The sequence below is a fragment of the Capricornis sumatraensis genome, chromosome 2, assembly GCF_032405125.1.
Source record: "Capricornis sumatraensis isolate serow.1 chromosome 2, serow.2, whole genome shotgun sequence".
Taxonomy (NCBI): domain Eukaryota; kingdom Metazoa; phylum Chordata; class Mammalia; order Artiodactyla; family Bovidae; genus Capricornis; species Capricornis sumatraensis.
This window is the reverse complement of record NC_091070.1, coordinates 19,772,476-19,794,232: the sequence shown is the minus strand read 5'-3', so window position 1 is coordinate 19,794,232 and position 21,757 is coordinate 19,772,476. Positions and strand designations below refer to the sequence as shown.

The following is a 21,757-nucleotide window of genomic DNA, read 5'->3' as shown; positions in this document are numbered from 1 at the left end:
CATGTAAATTTGAGCACTTTGAATGCTTGGGGCTTCCTGGTGGCTCAGATAGTAAAGAATCTGCCTGTAACGTAGGAGACCCGGGTTCAATCTGTTGGTCAGGAAGATCCTCTGGAGAAGGGAATGGCTACCAACTCTAGTACACTTGCCTGGAAAATTCCATGGATAGAGGAGCCTGGCAGGCTGTAGTCCATGGAGTCACAAAGAGATGGATACAACTGAGTAACTAACACTTTCAGAAGACTACTGATACATAAATTAAACTATTTTGGGTGCTGTGTTCCAGTAAATATTTTGAGCATTTATTCTAACAAAAGAAGAGTAGAAAAATGATTAGATTCAATTTTACAGGTTCAAGGGAAACAACATTCAGACATTGAAAATACAAGGGATGAGATTTTGGGGCTTCCCAGTGGTGCTAATGGTAAAGAACCTGGCTACAAATGCAGGAGACGCAAAAGGCACAGGTTCAAGCCTCTGGATTCGGAAGATCCCCTGGAAGAGGGCATTGCAACCTACTCCAGTAGGTGGGGTTCTCTTGCCTAGAGAATCCCATGGACAGAGGAGCCTGGTGGGCTACAGTCCATGGGGTCACAAAGAGTCACATATGACTAAAGCTACTTAGCATGCACACCATCAGTATAATCATATGCTGAACATTCTAATTTCAACACACTAAACAGATTATTTTGTGTAAAGGATGAATTTTTTTCCTTTTCACCCTAGGTTTTACTTAAACTAAAAAATGAATGCCCCAAGTATAGATATTTTATGGGATCCCTGGCACGTTTCATGCCTCTCTTAGTCTTTACAAAATATTAGACCACAGGTAGTGCTGCTCTGTGATAAATGCTTTATGGTTCCATCCACAGGACTTCCCTGATAGCTCAGTTGGTAAAGAATCGACCTGTAATGCAGAAGACCCTGGTTCGGTTCCTGGGTCAGAAAGAGCCACTGGAGAAGAGATAGGCTACCCACTCCAGTATTCGTGGGCTTCCCTTGTGGCTCAGCTGGTAAAGAACCCATCTGCAGTGTGGGAGACCTGGGTTTGGTCCCTGGTTTGGGAAGATCCCCTGAAGAAGGGAAAGGCTACCCACTAGAGTATTCTGGCCTAGAGAATTCCATGAACTATCTAGTCCGTGGGGTAACAAAGAGTCGGACACAACTGAGCAGCTTTCACTTCCACAAAGAAAGATGAAAGCACTATAATGAATTTAGCTTAAAGGAACATTTATTTAATTCCTAAAACTGCCCATTATTCTGAAATGATGGGCTTCTTATTTTTGTTGTTCAGTCACTAATAAGTCATTCCGACTTTTTGCCACCCCATGAACTGCAGCATGCCAGGCTTCCCTGTCCTTCACTGTCTCCCAGTTTGCTCAAACTCATGTCCATTAAGTCAGTGATGCCATCCAGCCATCTCATCCTCTGTCGACCCCTTCTCCTCCTGCCCTCATCTTGGGGGATATTAAACTGTTTATCCCTTCCTTCATAAATTATTGATGATCATATGTATTAAATGTTTTCTGTAATGCTTTCTCAGTGAAACTACAGTTTGGCAGTCTAGATAAGTCTCCCCAATTTTATTTTGGAAATTTTACTAGGCAGTAGAATCTGGAAGTTTAAAACCTGCTATTCTGTGTGAGCAGCGCTGTATCTGAACTAAGGGATACCACTACTTGGCCTCTCTTTCTGTTTATGTATTCATAGCATTTAAAGCCCAGGATTATACTGATAAAAGACACAGGACACACATACTTAGGGGCTTAGTCTGGGGAGTTGTATTTTTGGTAAGGAAATTTTATTAATGCCTTGGAATCCTTTTGAGAAATTGATTATTCTGGTGACTTTACAGATAATAGATTTTGAAAAAGGAATGCTTCTAGGTGCTTATAATGTATTTGAATCACTGCAAAATATTGTTAGTTTCCATCTGTGTCATCATTTTTTGAAATTTCATGCTTTGTACATCCTTAAATTTAAAGAGATTCATAGTTTGAATTGTGTGTTAGTTGCTCAGTCGTGTCCATCTCTTTGCGACCCCATGGACTGTAGCCGATGACTGAAGCAACTTAGCACAAAAAAACTGAACTCACTGAAAGGAGCCTCTACATCTCCCTTTAAATTTTATTTAAATAATTCCTTTAAAATCTTTTCTAGTTTAACAGCTCACATAATTATTCTCAGATAAAGAAAACATTATTTGCTTGCTATATTGTGGCATTTTGCCTTTCAGATCTTTGTTACTTTTTTTTTCATTTACCATTTTTAAAGGCTGAAATGAACAAAAGAACAGATGTAAGTTATATCTATATGATATAAAAGATAGCATTTCACAAAAATACAAAAATTTGTTTCTCATTTGACTAGACTGATATTTATGTGGGAACTGAAGTTGACATTGTGATTCCCCAAGTTTTAGGAAATGATCATGTGCTTTGTGGCTTACCCATGCTTTCACATTCACCTTCCTCACAACTTCCTGGGCCTTTCACTATTGATTGATGTGCATTTCTATTATCATCTAAAGGGCAATCAAAAGATGAAATAACTCGCCAATGGTTGCACATTGTCATGAATTTAGAACAGCTTGTGACTTAGCAAATTTGAATTAACTCGGGATTTAGTTTTCCCATCATGGTCCTGGATCTTCACTTATGAGATAATTTGAAAGCATCTCTTATGATGGAGACACTTTAGATAAGTATGTATGTTTACTTATTACACTGTTCTAAGCTCTTTACCAGCATCATCTGCTTTAACCCTCATGGCACCCCTGGATGGCAGGTTCCAGTTACTGGCCTTTTACACTTGAGAGGGGTGAGGCTTCAGAGGCAGTACTGTTTTGGCCTTAGGAGTCCTGAATGCTGGATATGCATTTGCAGGGTACTCACTTTGGCTTTTAAGATTTGTAAGTTTTCTTCTCTGGCTCAGATGGTAAAGAATCTGCCTGCAAAGTGGGAGACCTTGGTTCGATCCCTGGGTCAGAAAGATTCCCTGGAGAGGGGAATGGCAATCAACCCCAGTATGCTTGCCTGAAGAATTCCATGAACCGAGGACCCTGGCAAGCTATAGTCCATGGTGTTGCAGAGTCAGACATGACTGACCTACTAACACTTTCACTATTACTTTTTGCACATATCAAATTATTTTGATCTTCCAAACTACACTGTGAAGTATTAAGAATTTCATTATATATTGCCAACTTTTTAATACTACAGGTAATTCAGTTACTTTTAGATTTGCCATATTAATGCTGTTTTTCTTCATCGGTCATTAAAAAACACCTTTATCTCACCTACTCCGTGCAACGGAGTGAAAAGATCATTCTGCCAGCAGTGAAAGTGACATTGAAAGTGAAAAGAAAGTGAAAGATCATTATTCCAGGCCCTGTTTCAAGGATATCACACGTGCAGAGCACTTAATGCAATGCCAGGCACGTGGTGAACACTGAATGATGATAAAATAATCACTCGTTAGTAGCCGTTTACATCGGAGAAGGCAATGGCACCCCACTCCAGTACTCTTGCCTGGAAAATCCCATGGACAGAGGAGCCTGGTGGGCTGCAGTCCATGGGGTCACTAAGAGTTGGACACGACTGAGCGAATTCACTTTGACTTTTCACTTTCATGCATTGGAGAAGGCAATGGCAACCCACTCCAGTGTTCTTGCCTGGAGAATCCCAGGGACAGGGAAGCCTGGTGGGCTGCGTCTATGGGGTCGCACGGAGTCAGACACGACTGAAGTGACTTAGCAGCAGTAGCAGCAGCAGCCATTTACATGCTTTATCTCATTTCATCTTTATAAGCATCTTGCTGTTATAGATAGTATAATACCTCGTGCTTACTTTTATAAGTAAAAAGCATAACTTTTCAAATCCAGTAAATGTTCAGTAACCACTCTTTGCAGATTTTTATTAATAAATACTGTATGCTAGTAAGACACAGTCTTTACCTATGAAGGAAACAAAGTCATAAATTGCTATAATAAAAGGTGGGTTTAATATAATGAGTGTAATAACAGAACTGTTAACAAACAAGCCAGTGGGGCCAAGTCACGATTAATCAGATGGGTCAGGATGAAATGGACCTTTCATCGGTCCAGAAAATAAGCGATGTGGTGGTCTAGACTCAGAACAATGAGAACAAAGCACAGCAGGATAGGAGCTTGGGATGTGGGTATGGGACAGCGAGCAATCCCGCTGAGCAGGAGTGTCAGGCAGTTATAAAAATAGATATTTTTTTTATTGAGCAGTGACTAAGCCAGGAACTGTGAAGCAATTTACATGATTTATTTTAATTAATCCTTAGAATCCTTTGATATATATGCTATTATTCTTGCTTTGCTGATAAGAGTACTGAGGCACAAAGAGGGTGAAGGACCCCCACCAGATCACAGTTAGGATATGCTGGAGGCAGGTCTTAAATCCAAACATTTCAGACTCCAGCGTCTGCTTTCTTACCCAATACACTCTACACCCCATCTTCCCATTCTGTCCCCTTGAGTAGGAGAAGAAACTGGAAATATGGCTCCAGGTTTTATTGCTACCGGCTGCAGAGCCTAATATTAAGTATAACATGCAAAACCCAAGATCAGAATAGAACTTAAAGTAAAATTGCCAGTCTGCAGTAGAGAAAATTGGAAGACCTGTTTTCATTAGGAAATGTCAAGTTTCATGTACATAGTAGTGATTTTATCTAAACCAATATCTCCACTGTTTTTCTAGATACTTATTGAAAATACAAAGAAATGAAAACATTTATTGGATTCTCTGTTCTTTAAAATGTTGCCCTTCAAATTATTGAAGTTAAAGGGGTAAAATAATCATATCTAATTAGGTCTGCAATATACATCTCAAGAATAGATATAAGGAAAAAAAGCAATCTTTATTTGATAATGAATAGTGCTGTTCTTTTGGTTTAGGGAATAAATGAAATTCTTTGCTGACTTAGCCTGTTCATTGCCCTGGTGCATTATTTTATTGATGATAAATGAGTTTGACCAGCCACTTCTCTCTTTGATTCAGGCATCTGGAGTTAAAGAATGAGCCGTAGGGAAAACAACATTGTCTATGAATGAAGCTTTGGCAAAACAACAAACACTCCTGGAATTTTGATCTTCTAGGTTACGATATCAGTTAATGCATGTGTAAAGCTCAGAAGGCCACCAGATTGGTTCCATATGTACATTATCAGGAAGAAATATACGTGACAGTCATCAGATCAGGGAAAGAAGCCCATGGCATTGGTCTCTTTCTCTTGTCTGCACACAAGTAATGATTACTCTGCATGGGTTCATCCATGCTATTTGCCTGGCTGAGGCTGATAGGTGGGTGACTGAATGGAATCCTTTCTAGAGGTAAGGTTTATGATTAAATGACTGAAAGCAGTAGTATTTGGAAGACGTTTGGCTTAGTAGGACTGTAGTTTATAGTGAAGGAACTCAGCATGGCTAAGACCTGCAGTAAGGACTCTTTGGTTCACAATCCAAAAAGACTGAGGAACTGATTGTAGATATTTCAGTCTTCTTGATTTTAAACTGAATTGTGCTTTAAATTCAGCTTTAAAATAAAAAGCTAGTTTCGCTATTAATAATACCTTCACATGAGCCAAAAATCAAAGTGTTTACATTGAAGGATCCCATTTCTACCCTGTTCCTATCTCTCAGCTGTCTTCTCCCCTCTGGTTTCCGCTTTTATTAGTTTCTTATGTATTCTGATGTTTCTTTATACAGATACACCAAAAATGCATATGTAGTCTTATTTCCCTTTTTCTTAAACAAAATATAGCATGCCATATGCATTTCCATTTTCACTTAGTAATATATTTTGAAGATCTTTCCATGTCAGTACACAAGAAGTTTTCCCATTGTTTTTATGGCTGCATAATATTCTGTTTAGTTGCTGTACCAAAGTTTATCTAATCAGTTTCTCTATTAATAGACATTTAGATGGATTCCAGTCTTACTGTTACAAACAGTGCTGCAATGAAGAGCCTATTCCTATATAACCGAAATTCATCTTAATATCAAATCAATACAAGTACATAAATCATCAATTTAATAGCAGTATGAAGCTTTCTATTTTGTGAGAACTTTTACAAAACATATTATTATAGAATATTTATATAGAATGTGTTTATTGAATATTTCCTTTATATGTGTATAGAATATAAAATGTGTGTCTAGAATATTTCCTTTACATTATGTCAAAGATAAAAATAGAATCTGTGCACATGTATATAAATAATTTTGACAGCATTTCGGACAGATTTTTAAAAAAATGATTTTCCTTCCCAGTATCCATATGTCATTTTTTAAAGCAGTTTGATTTTTGTTAGTAAATTCCAATGAGGATAAAGTTTCTAATTAGCATTTTTTTCACTCCCAACACTGAATTTTTCTAATCTCTTTGCATTCTTTTGGAGGACAGTACAGTGATAAATCTTTAGAAAGTAGTTAAAACAGTTATCATGTTTATGAAGAACAAACCAAAGTAAATGCTGTCGATATGAATCGTGAGGATTTAAAGAATGAGTAAGGTCTTCATATCTAATGGCAGAATAACTTGCCTCAGATAAGTCTACCTGCTAAGAATAATCAGTGCTTTTAAAAAATAGATTTAGACTTTTGCTTCTAGAAGCATGGAATAGATGCATTTGCTAAGTACAACTACTGTATATGAAGCCAACGTGAATCTGAAAGGTGGAAAAGAAGGAAGCAGACTGGCTGGGGATCTTGGGATGAGGAAAACCATAATGGCCACAAACAGTATAAACTGAAATAAGAGGAACTTCTTCCACTGGATTAGAAAACAAAGTACACCTATAAAATCCCTGCAGCGTACATCACAGTTGATTAAAGACTTAAAGGTAAAGACAAAGATGTATACAGCCACCGTTGCTATTCAACGTAGTGCTGGAAGGTCTAGTCAAGTACAATAAGGCGAGAAGAGGAAGGCATGTGGATAAAGGGAAGGAAAACACGAATGTGTGCCTATGTCAGGTAACGAGATAGTCTGTGTACAAAACCCCAGGAAATCTACCGAGACATGTTAGAACTGCAGGCTGTGTCCAGCATGGTTGTGTGATTCAGCATCAACTCACAGACGTCGGTTGGATCTCTTTTGATGAACATGGGGAAATGGAAAATAAAATACAGTACCATTTATCATCCTTCAATAAAAAATGAAATAGAGAAACCGAAAACAGCCCCACACAAATATATCCAACTGATTTTTGACAAAGGTATAAAAATATTCAGTGGAGGAAAGGCAGGCTTTTCAAACAAAGGTGCTGAAACAATTACATAGACAAGATAATGAACTTAACCTCACACACTATACAGAAATTTATTTAAATGAATCATAGGTTGAAATGTAGAACTTTAAAAATCTGTGACAAAAACATAGAAGAAAATATGTGACCTAAGGGTTAGTGAAGCGTTCTTAGATATAATATCAAAATCTTGGTTTAGAAAAGAAATAATTGAGAAATTTGGATTCATCAACATTAAATCATTCTGCAGCAATTTTTTCTTGGGGCATTTGCTGATTTGTAAGAGGCTTGGGGCTAAAGTGTGGCCAAAGTACAGATTAAAAGTTAGGTGGCTACTGTTTAGAGTTTTCATTGATTTCATGGGACCTGCAGAAATAAAAATCAGAGGTCAAGGATCACTGAAGAACTTGGATTTGCTTTTTAAAAAATCAAATTGACATTCTAGAACTGGAGGGGGAAAAAAGAAAACCCCAGAAGTTAAAAATCGCAGCAAATGTTTTACAGAGCACATTAGACACAACAGAAGAGAAAAATGGTGAATTGAAGTTACCGGAAAATGTTTAATTGAATAATGTAGACAAGAAACATGAGAAATACAGGAAAGTGCCTGAAAGACATGTGGGCCACAGTGAATACATATGTGTAATGGAATTCCCAGAAAAGAGGAAGAGAAATTAAAGCAGTATTTCGAGACATAATCAATGTCTGAAGAAATACCCCTAGAGAAGTTTCCAAAACTGATGAAACACACACAAAACGGAGTCAAGGAACTCTGCCTATGATAAGCAGGGTAGACACAAAGAAAGTCAGATATAGGTCTATTGTAGTAAAAATTGCTGAAATTAAATGAAAAAGAGAACAATCTAAAAATAGCCAGAGGAAAAAGTACATTCAAAGAAGAATTAAGACAATTGGATTAAAATTAACCATTTCCTGAGCTGTAAAACATAAAAGGTAGAAACCACATTTCTAGAATGCTGAAAAGTCTTTAAAAATGTAGACGGACAGATTTACAGTGGGAAAAAAATGGAACAGTGATCGTCTGAGGCAGTGATTGTCAGTTGATACAGGCATATACAGCAAATGGGAACCAGGGGGCTTGGGATGAAAGAAATGTTCTGTATTTTGACTGAGTGTGGGTTTGTTAGAAATCATTAAACCGTATGCCTCAAACAGATGCAGTTTACTGTCCAGAAATTATATGGCTTGAAATGGAGGCAGATTTCTATTTCCAGCCAAGATTAAAAGAGAAGAACTAGATTTACTTTCCCATCTGAAACAACTTTTACAAACTAGGCAAACCAATGAAACAGTGGTTTTTATGATGTTGGAGTCAGGCAACAAAGGACAGTGGGAACCAAATGAACAGTAAAAATCACACCAGCTTTCAGCCTGAGTTCCCAGGCTGCTCAACCAGGAGGGGCCACCCAGTCGAAGCCCAGAGGTCTCCCTGAGTGAAGACTGAGATGTGAGTCCAGGGAGATAAGGATTTGCTGAGCTGGATACTGGTGCTTTACTCACCCAGTCATGTCCGACACTTTGTGACACCATGGACAGTAGCCTGCCAGGCTCCTCTGTCCATGGGGATTCTCCAGGCAAGAATACTGGAGTGGGTTGCCATGCCCTCCTCCAGGGGATCTTCCCGACCCAGGGATCAAACCCAGGTCTCCCACATTGCAGACAGTTTCTTTACCATCTGAGCCGCCAGAGTAAATGTGAGTATTTGAGGAAAGTATTTGCAGCCAGGGTAGGAACCACCCTAAGACTGAGCGAGGCAAATCCTCAGACCTCTGCGTGGCTGAGAACAGTGTCTGCTCTCAACAGGCACCCTGGAAAACCTCATAGTTCCCATGGCATTGGGTAAAATCTTAGAATGACTTTCCCTCAATAATGGGAAAAGGATTATCCTCAAATTAAACAGTACTCTGATAAGACCTGTGAGTTTAAAAGGAAAAACTGAAAGGATCAGATTATTTCCAATTAACTGCCCCAGAGCAAAGCTCAAGCACCCCTCAAGGGTTCCTGACCCACACTTTGAGCACTGCTAGATGATGAGACAGTTCACAGGGAAAGTTTTAAATCCCTCTATTAAAGCAGACAATTTAAAAAGGTCTTGTAAGAAAGGACGACATGGGGGGTTTTCTCACGATCTGTGCCACCCCCAGTGCTGCCTTCTGGTTGTGACGTCAGGAAGAAGAGGTGAAAGTTCAGAACTTCTTAAGAGGTCTCTGAGAACTTGGTAATTCAAACCTGTTTCTATTGATGGAGGGCCCTGACTATATCATGTGTATTTCCAGGAACTCTGGGCTGTATAAGCCAGATTTTGCTGTACCTGCTTCTATGATTCTGTGTTAAAGTGCCTATTTTATGAGAAGGAGAGCAGCCCTGAATACTGTTGCTCCCAGGTGTGGGAGTCCATATCACTTTTGGTGGCTGTTGAAAGACACTTTCATCTCAAACAGAACCTTAGTCCTGTTGGATTGACCATAATCGCTTTTTACAATACAAACACTTCCCTCAGTGCTCCATGTAAACAGTTGATATGGAGTTGATATGCAGGCATGGAATTGTAGAGCATGACTCCATGAATATCCAAAAGCAAAATCCTAAACAGTTGGATAAACCCAGCCTGTTTCCAAGATGGCTTCTGGCATCATCATAACTATTCTAATCGTTGCAGGAAAGTATTATCTATTCATAGATGTGTTTGTGTCTCAAAAAAATCCTGTTTTATATAACATCATAACAATTCAAGCCCTCCCCAAACCATAGCTCTAACTCCATTTCCAGTTGCTATTTGTCTTGAAATGTTCCTTATTATACTTATATAACTCCTTTACAACTACTCATGTTCTGGGCAGGGAACAAGGTTGCTAACTAAGGATTCCCGGAACCTGAGTTCAGAGAATGACACCTACCTTGATTCCATTGCGGCAGAAATCAAGGGTACAGTCATAGTGTCACCTTCAAGGATGGAGCACTGACATTCGGCACCATTTCAAATTGGAGGAAATTTGACATTCTAACAAATTTCCAAATCCTTCTAAAGGAGCTTTCCTTTGACAACAAGCAAATATCGGTCTGTTCTGTCTGCGGGTGGAGTCACCAGAATATGAGAAACCCGCCTAAAGAAGGCAGCACACTGTCTCATTGTGTTTGCCTTCTGCTCCTGCACTGGTTTGGGGGAAGTTTCCTTGCTTATCTTCTCTCCAAAGTGAGCTCTTTTGTATATATAAATAAGTGAGTCCTTTTGAATGTGGCACAGTGAAATCCTAGACCTTTATCTAAGAAGTTTAAAAAGCCACCCACAAATCCAGGGTCACTGAGATGCTTTCCACTGAACAAGTTTTACATTGTTGCATGAGAAGGCTGATCTGGGAGGCACAGAGCCAAATAGCAAATAACTCCAAGCTCCTTCCTTTCTCCAGATTGCTTCCTTTCTTTGGTAGCTCTCCCTGCAGGGAGAGAGTAAGGAGCTGGCTGTGTTAAGGGCTTCTTTTGTAACAGACGTAGAGCCTACGCTACTGTTGAGACTTAATAGGATACTCAGCTTAATTGGAAAGCCAAGATGAAGGCTCCACCTGTGGGAGTTCCCTTCTATTAGTCACATTCAGACCTTTGAAGGAGCCCAACTACCAGTGGCATGTGGCAGGTTTTACTCTTTTCTTCTTCTTTTTTTAACTGCATGTGGCATACAAAAAAATGAACTAAATCCTAAAAATTTGTTTATAGGATGACTAAACTTTTCAATGATGAATAAATGTTTTGGTTAATGTTATATTTACATTTCTTGAATGCTTTGTTTTCATTGTGATTTGCCATATGAGGGCCCCTTTTAAAATTTCTATCTAGAGACTCATCGTTTAGAAAAATAACTTGAAAAGTACAGTGTTGATGATGCTCATGCTGTCACAGAGGTATAACCAAGGTTTATAACTTAGTGTATTGGAAAAATGGCCTTGGGAGATAAGTCTTTTCCAATTTTACCTCCAAAAATTTTAAAAGAACTTTAATGGGCTTTTAGTGCAAAACAGTTTAAAGTATATTTTTGTAAAAGAAATAAACCCACAGACATAGAAAATAAACTTGGTTGTTTATTTACCATAGTTTGTTTGGTAAACTTATGGTGACCAAAGAGGGAAGCAGAGGAGGAATGAATGCAGGAGTTTGGGATTAACATATACACAGGACCATATAAAATAGGTGACCATGGAGGGCCTACTGTATAGCACAGTGTACCCAATGCTTTGTAATAACCTATAGGGGAAAGGAACCTAAAAAAGAACGTGTGTGCATGCGTGTGTGTAATTGAATCACTTTGCTATACACATGAAACTAACACAGTGTTGTAAAACAAGGTTTTTTTTCCTAGAGGCATCTTTTGTAAAATAGACCTTTACTATTAAATTCATAAGGCCTCCTTTTTTTTAAAAGGGGAAGAACAAAAGCAGATTTCAAGAGAAGAAAGAGGTTAGCTACTTGATGGGCATATGGCCTACAGGACTTACTAGCATTTAAGTGGGCAGAGTGGATCTGCCTATATTTATATGCATTGTATCACCTGCCTTCACAGCTGAACTATCAGCAGAAAGTAGGCATCATGTACTGCAAAGCTGGACAGAGCACGGAAGAAGAGATGTACAACAATGAATCAGCCGGCCCAGCCTTTGAGGAATTCCTCCAGCTGTTGGGAGAACGCGTTCGGCTCAAAGGATTTGAGAAGTATCGCGCGCAGCTTGACACCAAAAGTAAGAAATACTTATACCCTCCTACCAGGCTTATTGTCTTCCTGCTGTGTTGATGTTCGCCTGCTAAGTTACCCGTAAAACAACACTGCCACTAACTGTAGAATACTGCTGGTGATGAGGGAGAGGAAGCCAGTCTCGGACGATTGGCTTTAAGACAATTGAAGACCATAATCAAAGCATTTAGGACTGGAATGTAAAAACAAGTAGTGTTATCAGAAGTGTGAAAGATAGGAAGCAATGGATGGAGATGATGCAGAATTCCTCCTGGATAGTGTTACATAAGCTTCACTGTATTTAGCTGAACGTTAGACTGACTAAAAACTCCTGCAACTTAACAACCATCTGATCCTAAGCCCCAGAAGTCTTGACTTTCATTAAAGCGTTTCATAATCCTTGTCCATATCTGTGTAGTCAGCCATTGTAGGGTTTTCTTAATCACTTTCATATTTTACTGTCTTGAGATGTTTTTGTTTATTTTCTGTTTTTACTGTTCATAGTCTAACTTAATCTCCAAGCAAACAGGCTTCTTAGCTTTGGTATTAGTTTGGCTCATAAAATGTGTTGATTAAAATCACACTAGTGCAGCAGTCTGTTTATCAACAGCTCATGAATATAGAGGTTTGTCCATTCCGTTTTCCCAGGTGGTTAATAAAAGAGTTAGGTTCTCAAATATCTAGAGTATGTTGACTTCTGCTGTGTGTCTGTGTGGAAGCAAATTTTAAATTTTATCTCAATATCCATCCATAGACACCTGTGACCTGTTTTTCTTTGAGAAGGTCTTTGGATTAGCACATCTGTATTGCAGTCTATAGTAATCACTCTGATTTTCTGTACAGGAAATTAAATAAGGAGTCAAGTCATGAAAACAGAGAAGCATTCATAAACTCCACTGCAGGGAAGAATTTCCTGTTGCCATGGTTTTGCTGTTGCCAACTTGGAAACGACATGCAAGAGAGCCTATGAAAAACCATAAATAGCCTAGACGCTTAAATATTATTTTAACGTTCCATACTCTGCTTGCGACTGCAGAAAATATTAAATCTCAATATGCCCTTAAATTCTATCAAGATATTCTGACATTTACTCTGTAATTCATTCACATTGTCCCAGTTTGTTGTGTTATGTAAATTATAATTACCACAAAGAGCTATTAAAAGGGTCTGGGAAGAAAATGTAATAAGAGCCTTGATTCTGTCAATGAATGGTCAGAATCGGGGTTGGTAAGATTATTTATCATTTCCTAGTCCTTCACTATCTCCTGGATTTTGCTCAAACTCATGTCCATTGAGTCCATTTATTATTTGTGTATTTACACGTTCCTAGCCATCTCTCTCTCTCTTCGGAGAAGGCAATGGCACCCCACTCCAGTACTCTTGCCTGGAAAATCCCATGGGCGGAGGAGCCTGGTGGGCTGCAGTCCATGGGGTCTCGAAGAGTCGGACACAACTAAGCGACTTCACTTTCACTTTTCACTTTCATGCATTGGAGAAGAAAATGGCAACCCACTGCAGTGTTCTTGCCTGGAGAATCCCAGGGATGGGGAGCCTGGTGGGCTGCCGTCTATGGGGTCACACAGAGTTGGACACGACTGAAGCTACTTAGCAGCAGCCATCTCTTGATGAAAGGACAGTATGAGAAATGTAGGTAGCAGGGCCATTCCTAAGCAATGTGGCATCATGTAAGGGAGTGGAATAAGCAAACTAAGCACTTTGCACATTTTGCCCCAATAACTACAGAGACCTTGATTAGTAAACTGCCTCTAGTGACACATTTTACAGTTACGCAATACATTAGTCAAGGGCAGGTTCCTTTTCACTGAGCTACTCTCCTTTATTGCTCCCGGTAACCTTCTGAGGCATAGCTCCTGAAAAGGAGGGTTCACAGGTTCCTTTTCTGTCCTTTCAGAGGGTCATTTCCTAAAGTCATTGAAAAGTAGGAAAGTGTTTCCACTCTAAAGCTTGAAGAAGACAGTATGCATATTTATCTCTTACTCCCAGCTGAGAAGGACTATTGACATCATAACTGAAGGGGGTATTAAACAATAATAGACCAAAAGACATAGGGATCAACCAGCCCCTGCACACCCCAGCAGCCTTCTGCTGGCCATGACACACCCAGAGATGAGACTTTGTTTGGTGTGCTGTGAGATGATCTTGCCACACCTTACCTGATCTTAAATTGTGCTAAACTCTTTCAGTATAATGCTTAAAAAGAGAAAATGCTTTCCAGAACGTGTGTTCCTAAAGTCTCTCCCTCTCTATGTGACAGTGTAGTTGTCACTTGAATCTGTGGATTTGTAGTCTTAATCAAATTCAAACATTATTTGCCAAGCTCATTTTATTTTTCTGCACCTCATCTTCTGAATCTCCAGTTATATATATATTAAGTCACTTACTAGTTGTGATTTAATTTTTAACATTTCCCCCTCCCCTGCCCCCTGTGCTTATATTTGGGAAATTCCTGTTAATGTTTTTAAGTTCACTGTGTTTTCTTTTCTTCCAGTCTTTCTTAATCTGCTGTTAGTCAATCTAGTGAAATTTCTAGTGAAATTTCTAGTGAAATTTTTATTTCAGATATTGTGATTTTCAAGTCTAGAAGTTGCATTTGGGCTTTCTCTCCTTTTTTTTTTCTCTTTTCTCTGCCCCCTCCCCCCCCCCCTTTTTTTTTTTTGGGAGTAATCTTATATTTTCCATGTTCTTTTCATTAGGTTCATGTCCTTTAAAGCCTTGAATGTATTTATAATAGCTGTTTCAAACTATTTGCATGCTAGTTCCATCATCTCTGTCATTTGGGGTTTCCTTTTAACAGATTTTCTCATGCTTTTGAGTTACATTTTATTTCTTCATATGTCTGGTTATTTCTGATTGGATACTGGATATTGTGAATGTTTCATCATTGAGGATCTGGATTTTGTCCTTTTCTTTAAATAGTGGTGTTTTATTTTGGTAGGCAATAAAGTGAGTTACAGAACAGTTTGATCTTTATTTGTTCTTACGCTTTTTTAAAGCATGCTGCTGCTGCTGCTGCTGCTAAGTCGCTTCAGTTGTGTCTGACTCTGTGCAACCCCATGGCTCCTCCAGGCCATGGGATTTTCCAGGCAAGAGTACTGGAGTGGGATGCCATTGCCTTCTCCGTTTGTAAAGCATAGTTTAAAAAAAAAAGAGTAGTTCAATCACTAAGTTGTGTCTGACTCTTGGGAACACACCAGGCTTCCTGGTCCTTCACTGTCTCCTGGAGTTTGCTCAAACTCATTTTCACTGAGTAAGATGTGCCCTCCAACCATCTCATCCTCTACCACCCCCTTCTCCTTTGGTCATCATCTTTCTCAACATCAGGGTCTCTTCCAGCCAGTCAGCTCTTCACATCAGGTATGAGGTCAATATTCGGGCTCTTTAGTTCCTCTTCACTCTCTGCCATTAGAGTGGCATTATGTGCATATCTGAGATTGTTGATATTTCTCCCAGCAGTCTTGACTCCAGTTCGTGAGTAGTCTATACTCTGGCTAATTTATTGCTCTTACTAAGGCATGACTTTTCTTGCACCTGAATACCAGCATATTCAGCGAAGTATCTCTGCTATGGCTGGTCAAAACTTCAATGTCTTCCAGCCCTGTGTGAACTGTGAGAATTGTTTGGCTGACAATTCTCTGGTAATTATTTCCCCAATAGTTTCTCTTTCCTTTCCTTTTTTGAAATTGAGGTATAATTGACATACAACATTATATTAGCTTCGGGTGTACAACATAATGGCTCCGTGTTTTTGTATATTCCAAAATGGTCATCATAATAAGTTTAGTTATGTATCACCATACCTGGTGGGCTGCAGTCCATGGGGTCGCAAAGAGTCGGACACGACTGAGCGACTTCACTTTCACTTTTCACTTTCATGCATTGGAGAAGGAAATGGCAACCCACTCCAGTGTTCTTGCCTGGAGAATCCCAGGGACGGGGGAGCTTGGTGAGCTGCCGTCTGTGGGGTCACACAGAGTCAGACACGACTGAAGTGACTTAGCAGTAGCAGCAGTTTTTTTTTCTTGTGATGAAAACTTTTAAGATCTACTCTCTTAGCAACTTTCAGCTATTCTGTATAGTGTTATTTACTATACCCACCGTGGTGTGCCATGATGCACCCTGATGTTTTTTCTTTCCCTGGCTTTTGGAACCCCACTCTATGCCTGTGCAGCTTAATATTCAGCCCAAGACTCAAGGGAACCCCTGTGCAGATTTCTGGGCGTCTTTCACTGTGTCGTTTCCTCCTCTTCAGTATTGTGCCCAGCAGATATCAGCCACACCTCAGCCTTCCAGACCTCCAGCATGTTTTGGCTTCTCTCTTCAAATCCCTACTCTGTGTGATTGTTTTGAACGTACCTTTCAGTAGAAAGCTGGGTAGGATCATAAGGCTCATCTCCTTTGATACTTCTTCCTCCAAGATCACTATCCAGTGCTGCCTATTGTAAGATGTCTTGAGGGGAGAAAAGTTGTTTCAGATATTTTGTTTATTTTTCTGTTTATTTACAATAGGAGAGCAGGTCCTGTACCAAGTGCCAAAGTCCTAGATAGTTTCTATATGTCATCTCATTTAATCTCCGCAAACTCTGCTAGATGCCAGTCATCCCCATTTTACAGACGAGGCGTCTTTGGATTAACTAGGGTGCCCGAGGTTAAGTATTAAGGGGGGAGGCCATATCCTGGTGTTATGGTTAGTGATGTATTCAGAGAAAGCATAAAAGTAGAAATAAGGACAGTGAAGCCCAGGGCTGTGCTTTGTGGCTGTGTCATCCCCTCTCTTGAGCCCTTGGGCTAAAATTTCTCCAACAATCTAAAGAGATAGCTCCACTTGTCACGTATTCAGATTTTAGTGTTTTGGCAAAAGAAAGAGAGGCTCAAGGAAAGGAAGGTTTGGTGAAACTGTTGAACCATTTCTTCTTATTCCCAATTTTCTGTACGAAGTCGCAATTTCCCGTTTCATAAATAAGGACTTCCAGCAAGCAAGCTACATTTGTGTCAGGGGTTGGAACAATTCTGCAGTGAAAAATCTTTCCAGAGTGAATTTTTTTCTCCTTTTTTGTTTCCTTATTTGGATGGCATAACCTCTAGATAATTGCCATCCCCTCCCACTACAGTAAGTACAAAAACAAGCTTCCCACCAAGCAGTTTGTTATTTGAAAGCTGGAGACCACCCTCATTTTTAGTTGTGTGTGTGGACTATTATTTGGGAAATTATTTCCTGAATAAGGTGCGTTTGTCAAGTCAGCATGCAGGAGACTTAGAAACTCTTGAAAAGCATTCCTTCAGAGCTCTGCCTTCATTCATTTGCCACAATTTTAGTGAATGCATGTTGCTTCCCCCATTTTTCAGCAAAGTTATAATGATCGCTGAGTTTCAGGGTCTTAGAATAGATTTAAGACTTTTCATAAAGAAGATAAATCCTGTATTTCTGATATTTAACCTTTGATAAATAAAAGAATAAAACTGGCATTATTTAAATGCTTTGCACATTTAAAGGACCGTTTGGAGTTGTAGAGACTGATGAATGAAGAAAAGTTTTTTTCCCTCCTTAACTTTGAACTGTGTTATAGTATCAAGTTTTTCTCTTGAGTGTTACTGAGATGCAGTTGGCCAAGAAATTGAAATATGTAAAAGGCCCTGTTTAAGGCAGCTATACTTTTTATCTCAACTGCAGAAAATTCTGAACTCCAATCAGCATGTTTCTTAAGCATCTTTTATGGGCTACTACTTTCAATCCTCACAACAGTGAGAATATTGAGGGGCAGAGAAGTAAAGTGACTTGTCTGTGGTTATTTAGCAAATGTTGCTGGAGGTGTTGGAATTTAGATCGTCTTACTTCCAAGTTGGAATCCAGATAATTGCAGGTATTTTGCAAAGTGCTCTGTATGTAGAAAACAGACTGATTCCTTAAGTACCCACCCCACATCATTGCTTATCTTTTTCTCACAGGATGTTAGTGGTTTTAAGAAACCTTCGGTTCCAGGGATGTACACGTGCACACATGCACATTCCTTGAACTGACACAGTGTGAATTCTCCTGTCACGGCAAAGGGTGGTATTACAGACTATTCCCATCCTCGGTGAAGTAAGCCACCTCCTGATGATGGTTAAAGATACACTGAAGAAAATGCAAGTAAATATGATAGATGCCAGAGCAGATGGGATTCTTGCTTTTCCCAAATACTTGGAGAGGAGATGAAACAGTAGTGAAGGGCAGATGCATGTCTCATCTAAAATGCGTGCCAGTGTTCCAGGCGTCAGTACTTGTTCCTGACTGTGCTCCTTCCAAGCACTGACCTCTGCATCCCCAAGCCCTGAGGCAAGCTTACGTACTAGGGAGAGCTGGAGTCTTTAAATGGATGGTCCTTAGCAGCCAGCTGATGATTACTCTATTGGTATTTCAAACTATGGATGATGATCAGTCCCACTGCCTGTCTGAGATTTCGTCTTGTGCACTATTTGTGTTCTACAGGGGCGAGGACCTTCACAAACTAAGCCTAAGCTTTCTTCATTCTTTTGACTTTCTTAGTCTGCCTGCATTTAGTTCATGAGATTTATTTTCTCCTGTCATAAATATTTTAAAACTAGGAACTTGCACAAAATCAAATGTCTTAGGCTTGTTTTCCTTTATCTAGCTTTTCTCAACTCAAATCTGTTGGTGACCAGGAAGTGATTATGTAAAAGTCGAATTACTTTTTCCTGATTCAGATTTGTACACATCCACCTTTATCATCCAAATTTTATCCCCCTTAAAGCAAAAGACTTTCACCAAGAGAAGTCAAGAATGAGTATGACATTAACCATATCTGAAACTGCTTCTACAAACTTATTAACCTATACATACCGTCTTTAAATAGAAGTGCCTATTGTAGGAGTCTCACTTATCTACACCTTTTCAAAGCAGCTGAAAGGAATATTCTTATCATTCCTCAATTACTCAGTGCCTTCTTATCATCTAGTTTGAATATTAGAAATTTTACTTTCTACGACTTAGTGTAGAGGGCTGACCTTATTAGTGGATACACACCAGTCACTGGTAGTATAATTTGGAGGCAAATCACGTGATTATCAAGATGACCTATAAGAAGCCTGAATTTATTTTTTAATTTTTAAAGCTCCATACACATATGAAGGAGCGTTATCTTCTTTTTAGCCTTCTTCTATAAGCATATTTTCCCTTTAGAAATTACTCAGTACATATTCTTTTCAACCAGAGGAAAAAAGATTTTTGTCGCAATGATCATCTTCTGTGATTTTCTTTCCTTTTCACTCTGTTTAATTCCGATGCCTTATTCTTCAGAGAATATAACAAACCTTCATTTTCCATTTTCTCTGATAAAGTTTAGCAATGCTGTTGTATACGTAGTAATTTCAAGATTTTTGAATTCCTTTCTTCTCAGAGAAGAAAATTTCATTGTTTTGACCCTAGTTTCCATCACTAAAAGTTTTGAAACGGCTTCCAAACTGTTTAAAATTATCAGCAAGGCTGGGATTTTCAAAGCTCCCCAGAAGAAGACTGGTCATATAGCGTCTGTTGTATAAAATGCACCAAGTGAAGGAAAGAGAGAAAGGACAATAAATATGAAACAAATTATCTTCAGGGTCATCTTCACTCTTCTTGCATGACAGTAATGCCTTTAGAATTAGAAAGACATATAAAACAAAATGTAATAAAAAATCTTTTTTTTTTAGTTCATTAATTTTGCTTAAAATTGATTTGAGACACACATAAGTACTCGTCAGGTTGACACATTGACTTGAAAGTTGTAAAATGTGCCTGTGAGTTCTGGAGCTATTTATATCAAGAGTCTTTAACAATGGATACCTTCTTCATACTCAAGACCTGTCTTAAGTTGGGCAGTGATTTATTGTAGTTAATTTGTAGTTTTTTGTGGTAGTGGTTATTAACATTTAGAAGATATTTTTCTTGGGGAATTACGTTTTGGTGCATATTTTTGCAGTTTTTCAAAAGTAGTCCTTGCTTTATTCTACATTTATCTTGATTTTAAAACTGTTGGCATTTTATGCCCTCTTCAAAATTAAGATCCTCTTAGAAGCTCAAGGTTGAAACTCAGGGCTCTAGAATATCTTAGCAAATCTCTGCAAACTGCTGTTATGGTCTATTCTTGGAACAGCGCCTAAGGGCGGTGCAGCTACTGCGTTAAAGTCCCCTAAGGGTGTTTATTAAAATAGATCATTCTGCCCAGCCCCACACCTCCGGAGCAGTATTTCTGGACATGGGGGATGGGAGGCTGCCTTTCAAGCAGCACCTCAGGTGACTTCAGGTACACTCCAGTTTGAGAACTGCTGCTTTATGGTACATGCCAGAGGCTTTGACTTGCTGCATCATTCTTAAAATGCTCCTCAACAATATGGTTGATGGAGGATTGAGTTTACCCAGAATGAATGCTCTTCCGTTCATTTTGCCTGTAAGTCCAGGTCCTTTAAGGCTAAAGAGACTTCTCTTCAACTGGACAGTTAATAATTCTCTTTGGTTTCCAAGTGTTTACAGATGCATTGATTTGATAACAGTCAAGGAGGTCAAGGTTGTTTTTTTTAATAAGGAAAGTGAGCACAGACACACGCAGTCTTAAACTATTAGACATCGCTATAAAACCTTTGTTACTCTGTGTTACAGTCTTGTTAAGTTTCCATCTGTTTGTTAAGAGTCAAACAATGGTTCTCCTGCTTGAGTCAGAAGTATTGGAAAAGAGGTCCTGAACTTGAAGTCTGTGGGCAGAATTCAGGGGTCTGTGAACTTGGGTGAGAAATAATTTTATATTTATTTCACTGATCTCTAGTTGAAATTTAGCATTACCTTCAATTACGAATCTAGGCAACAAATCACAGCAGTATAGGCTCCACCTGTGATTTTACCAATAGAAAGTATAGGTATTTTCATACCATATTGTTGTTGGAAGTATCTCAAGATACTGCTTATGCACTTCACTAGGTCAAAATTATAGTATTTATTAGATTTACTGCTAAAACTTGTTACAGAAATCTTATGCTATTACATCATTTTAAAATTATTTTGATAGCAGTATTTTTTAATCCATTGATTTCTGTTGAAATTTATGTATTTTGTCTTTGTTGTTGTTTAGTTGCTAAGATGTGTCCAACTCTTTTGTGACGCTATGGACAGTAGCCCACCAGGCTCCTCTGTCCATGGAATTTTGCCGGCAAGAATATTGGGGTGTGTTGCCATTTTCTTCTCCAGGGACTCTTTCCCACCCAGGGATCGAACCCATGTCTGCTGCATTGGCAGACAGATTCTTTACCACTGAGCCCACCTGGGAAGCCCATATTTTATTATACCTATGCATTTACAAATATTTTTCTAAGAAGGAATCCATAGGCCTCACTAGACTGCCAAAGGGGGTCATGGATAAAAACTCCTATACCAGATCTTGTCTAGGATCTTTTCATCCTAAACCATTTTCTGTCCCCACCCCCCTTTTGAGATGTCTCTCTTAAATGAGCTGTTTTTTCCTATTCTTACAATTGTCTCTCTCTCTCTCTCTTTTTTTTTTTTTTTTAACTGTAGCTGACTCCACTGGAACCCATTCTCTGTACACAACATACAAAGACTATGAGATCATGTTCCATGTTTCTACCATGCTGCCATACACACCTAACAACAAGCAACAGGTAAGAGATCCTTGTGTTTTCTGTGTGTTTTTCACTGTTCTTTCATTTCCCCCAGAAGCCAAAGTGGCAAGTTTG

At 39.0% G+C, this 21,757-nt stretch overlaps 1 protein-coding gene across 4 annotated transcripts in view; it reads left to right on the top strand.

Annotated features, from left to right (window-relative positions):
* SIPA1L1 (signal induced proliferation associated 1 like 1) overlaps positions 1-21,757 on the top strand; it is a 137,006-nt gene that overhangs the window by 29,963 nt on the left and 85,286 nt on the right. For all 4 annotated transcript variants that reach the window (XM_068963651.1, XM_068963649.1, XM_068963648.1 and 1 more), the window contains exons 4-5: positions 11,849-12,023; positions 21,579-21,682. In XM_068963651.1, the coding sequence (XP_068819752.1) occupies positions 11,849-12,023; positions 21,579-21,682 (279 nt within the window). The remainder of the gene's footprint in view (positions 1-11,848; positions 12,024-21,578; positions 21,683-21,757) is intronic.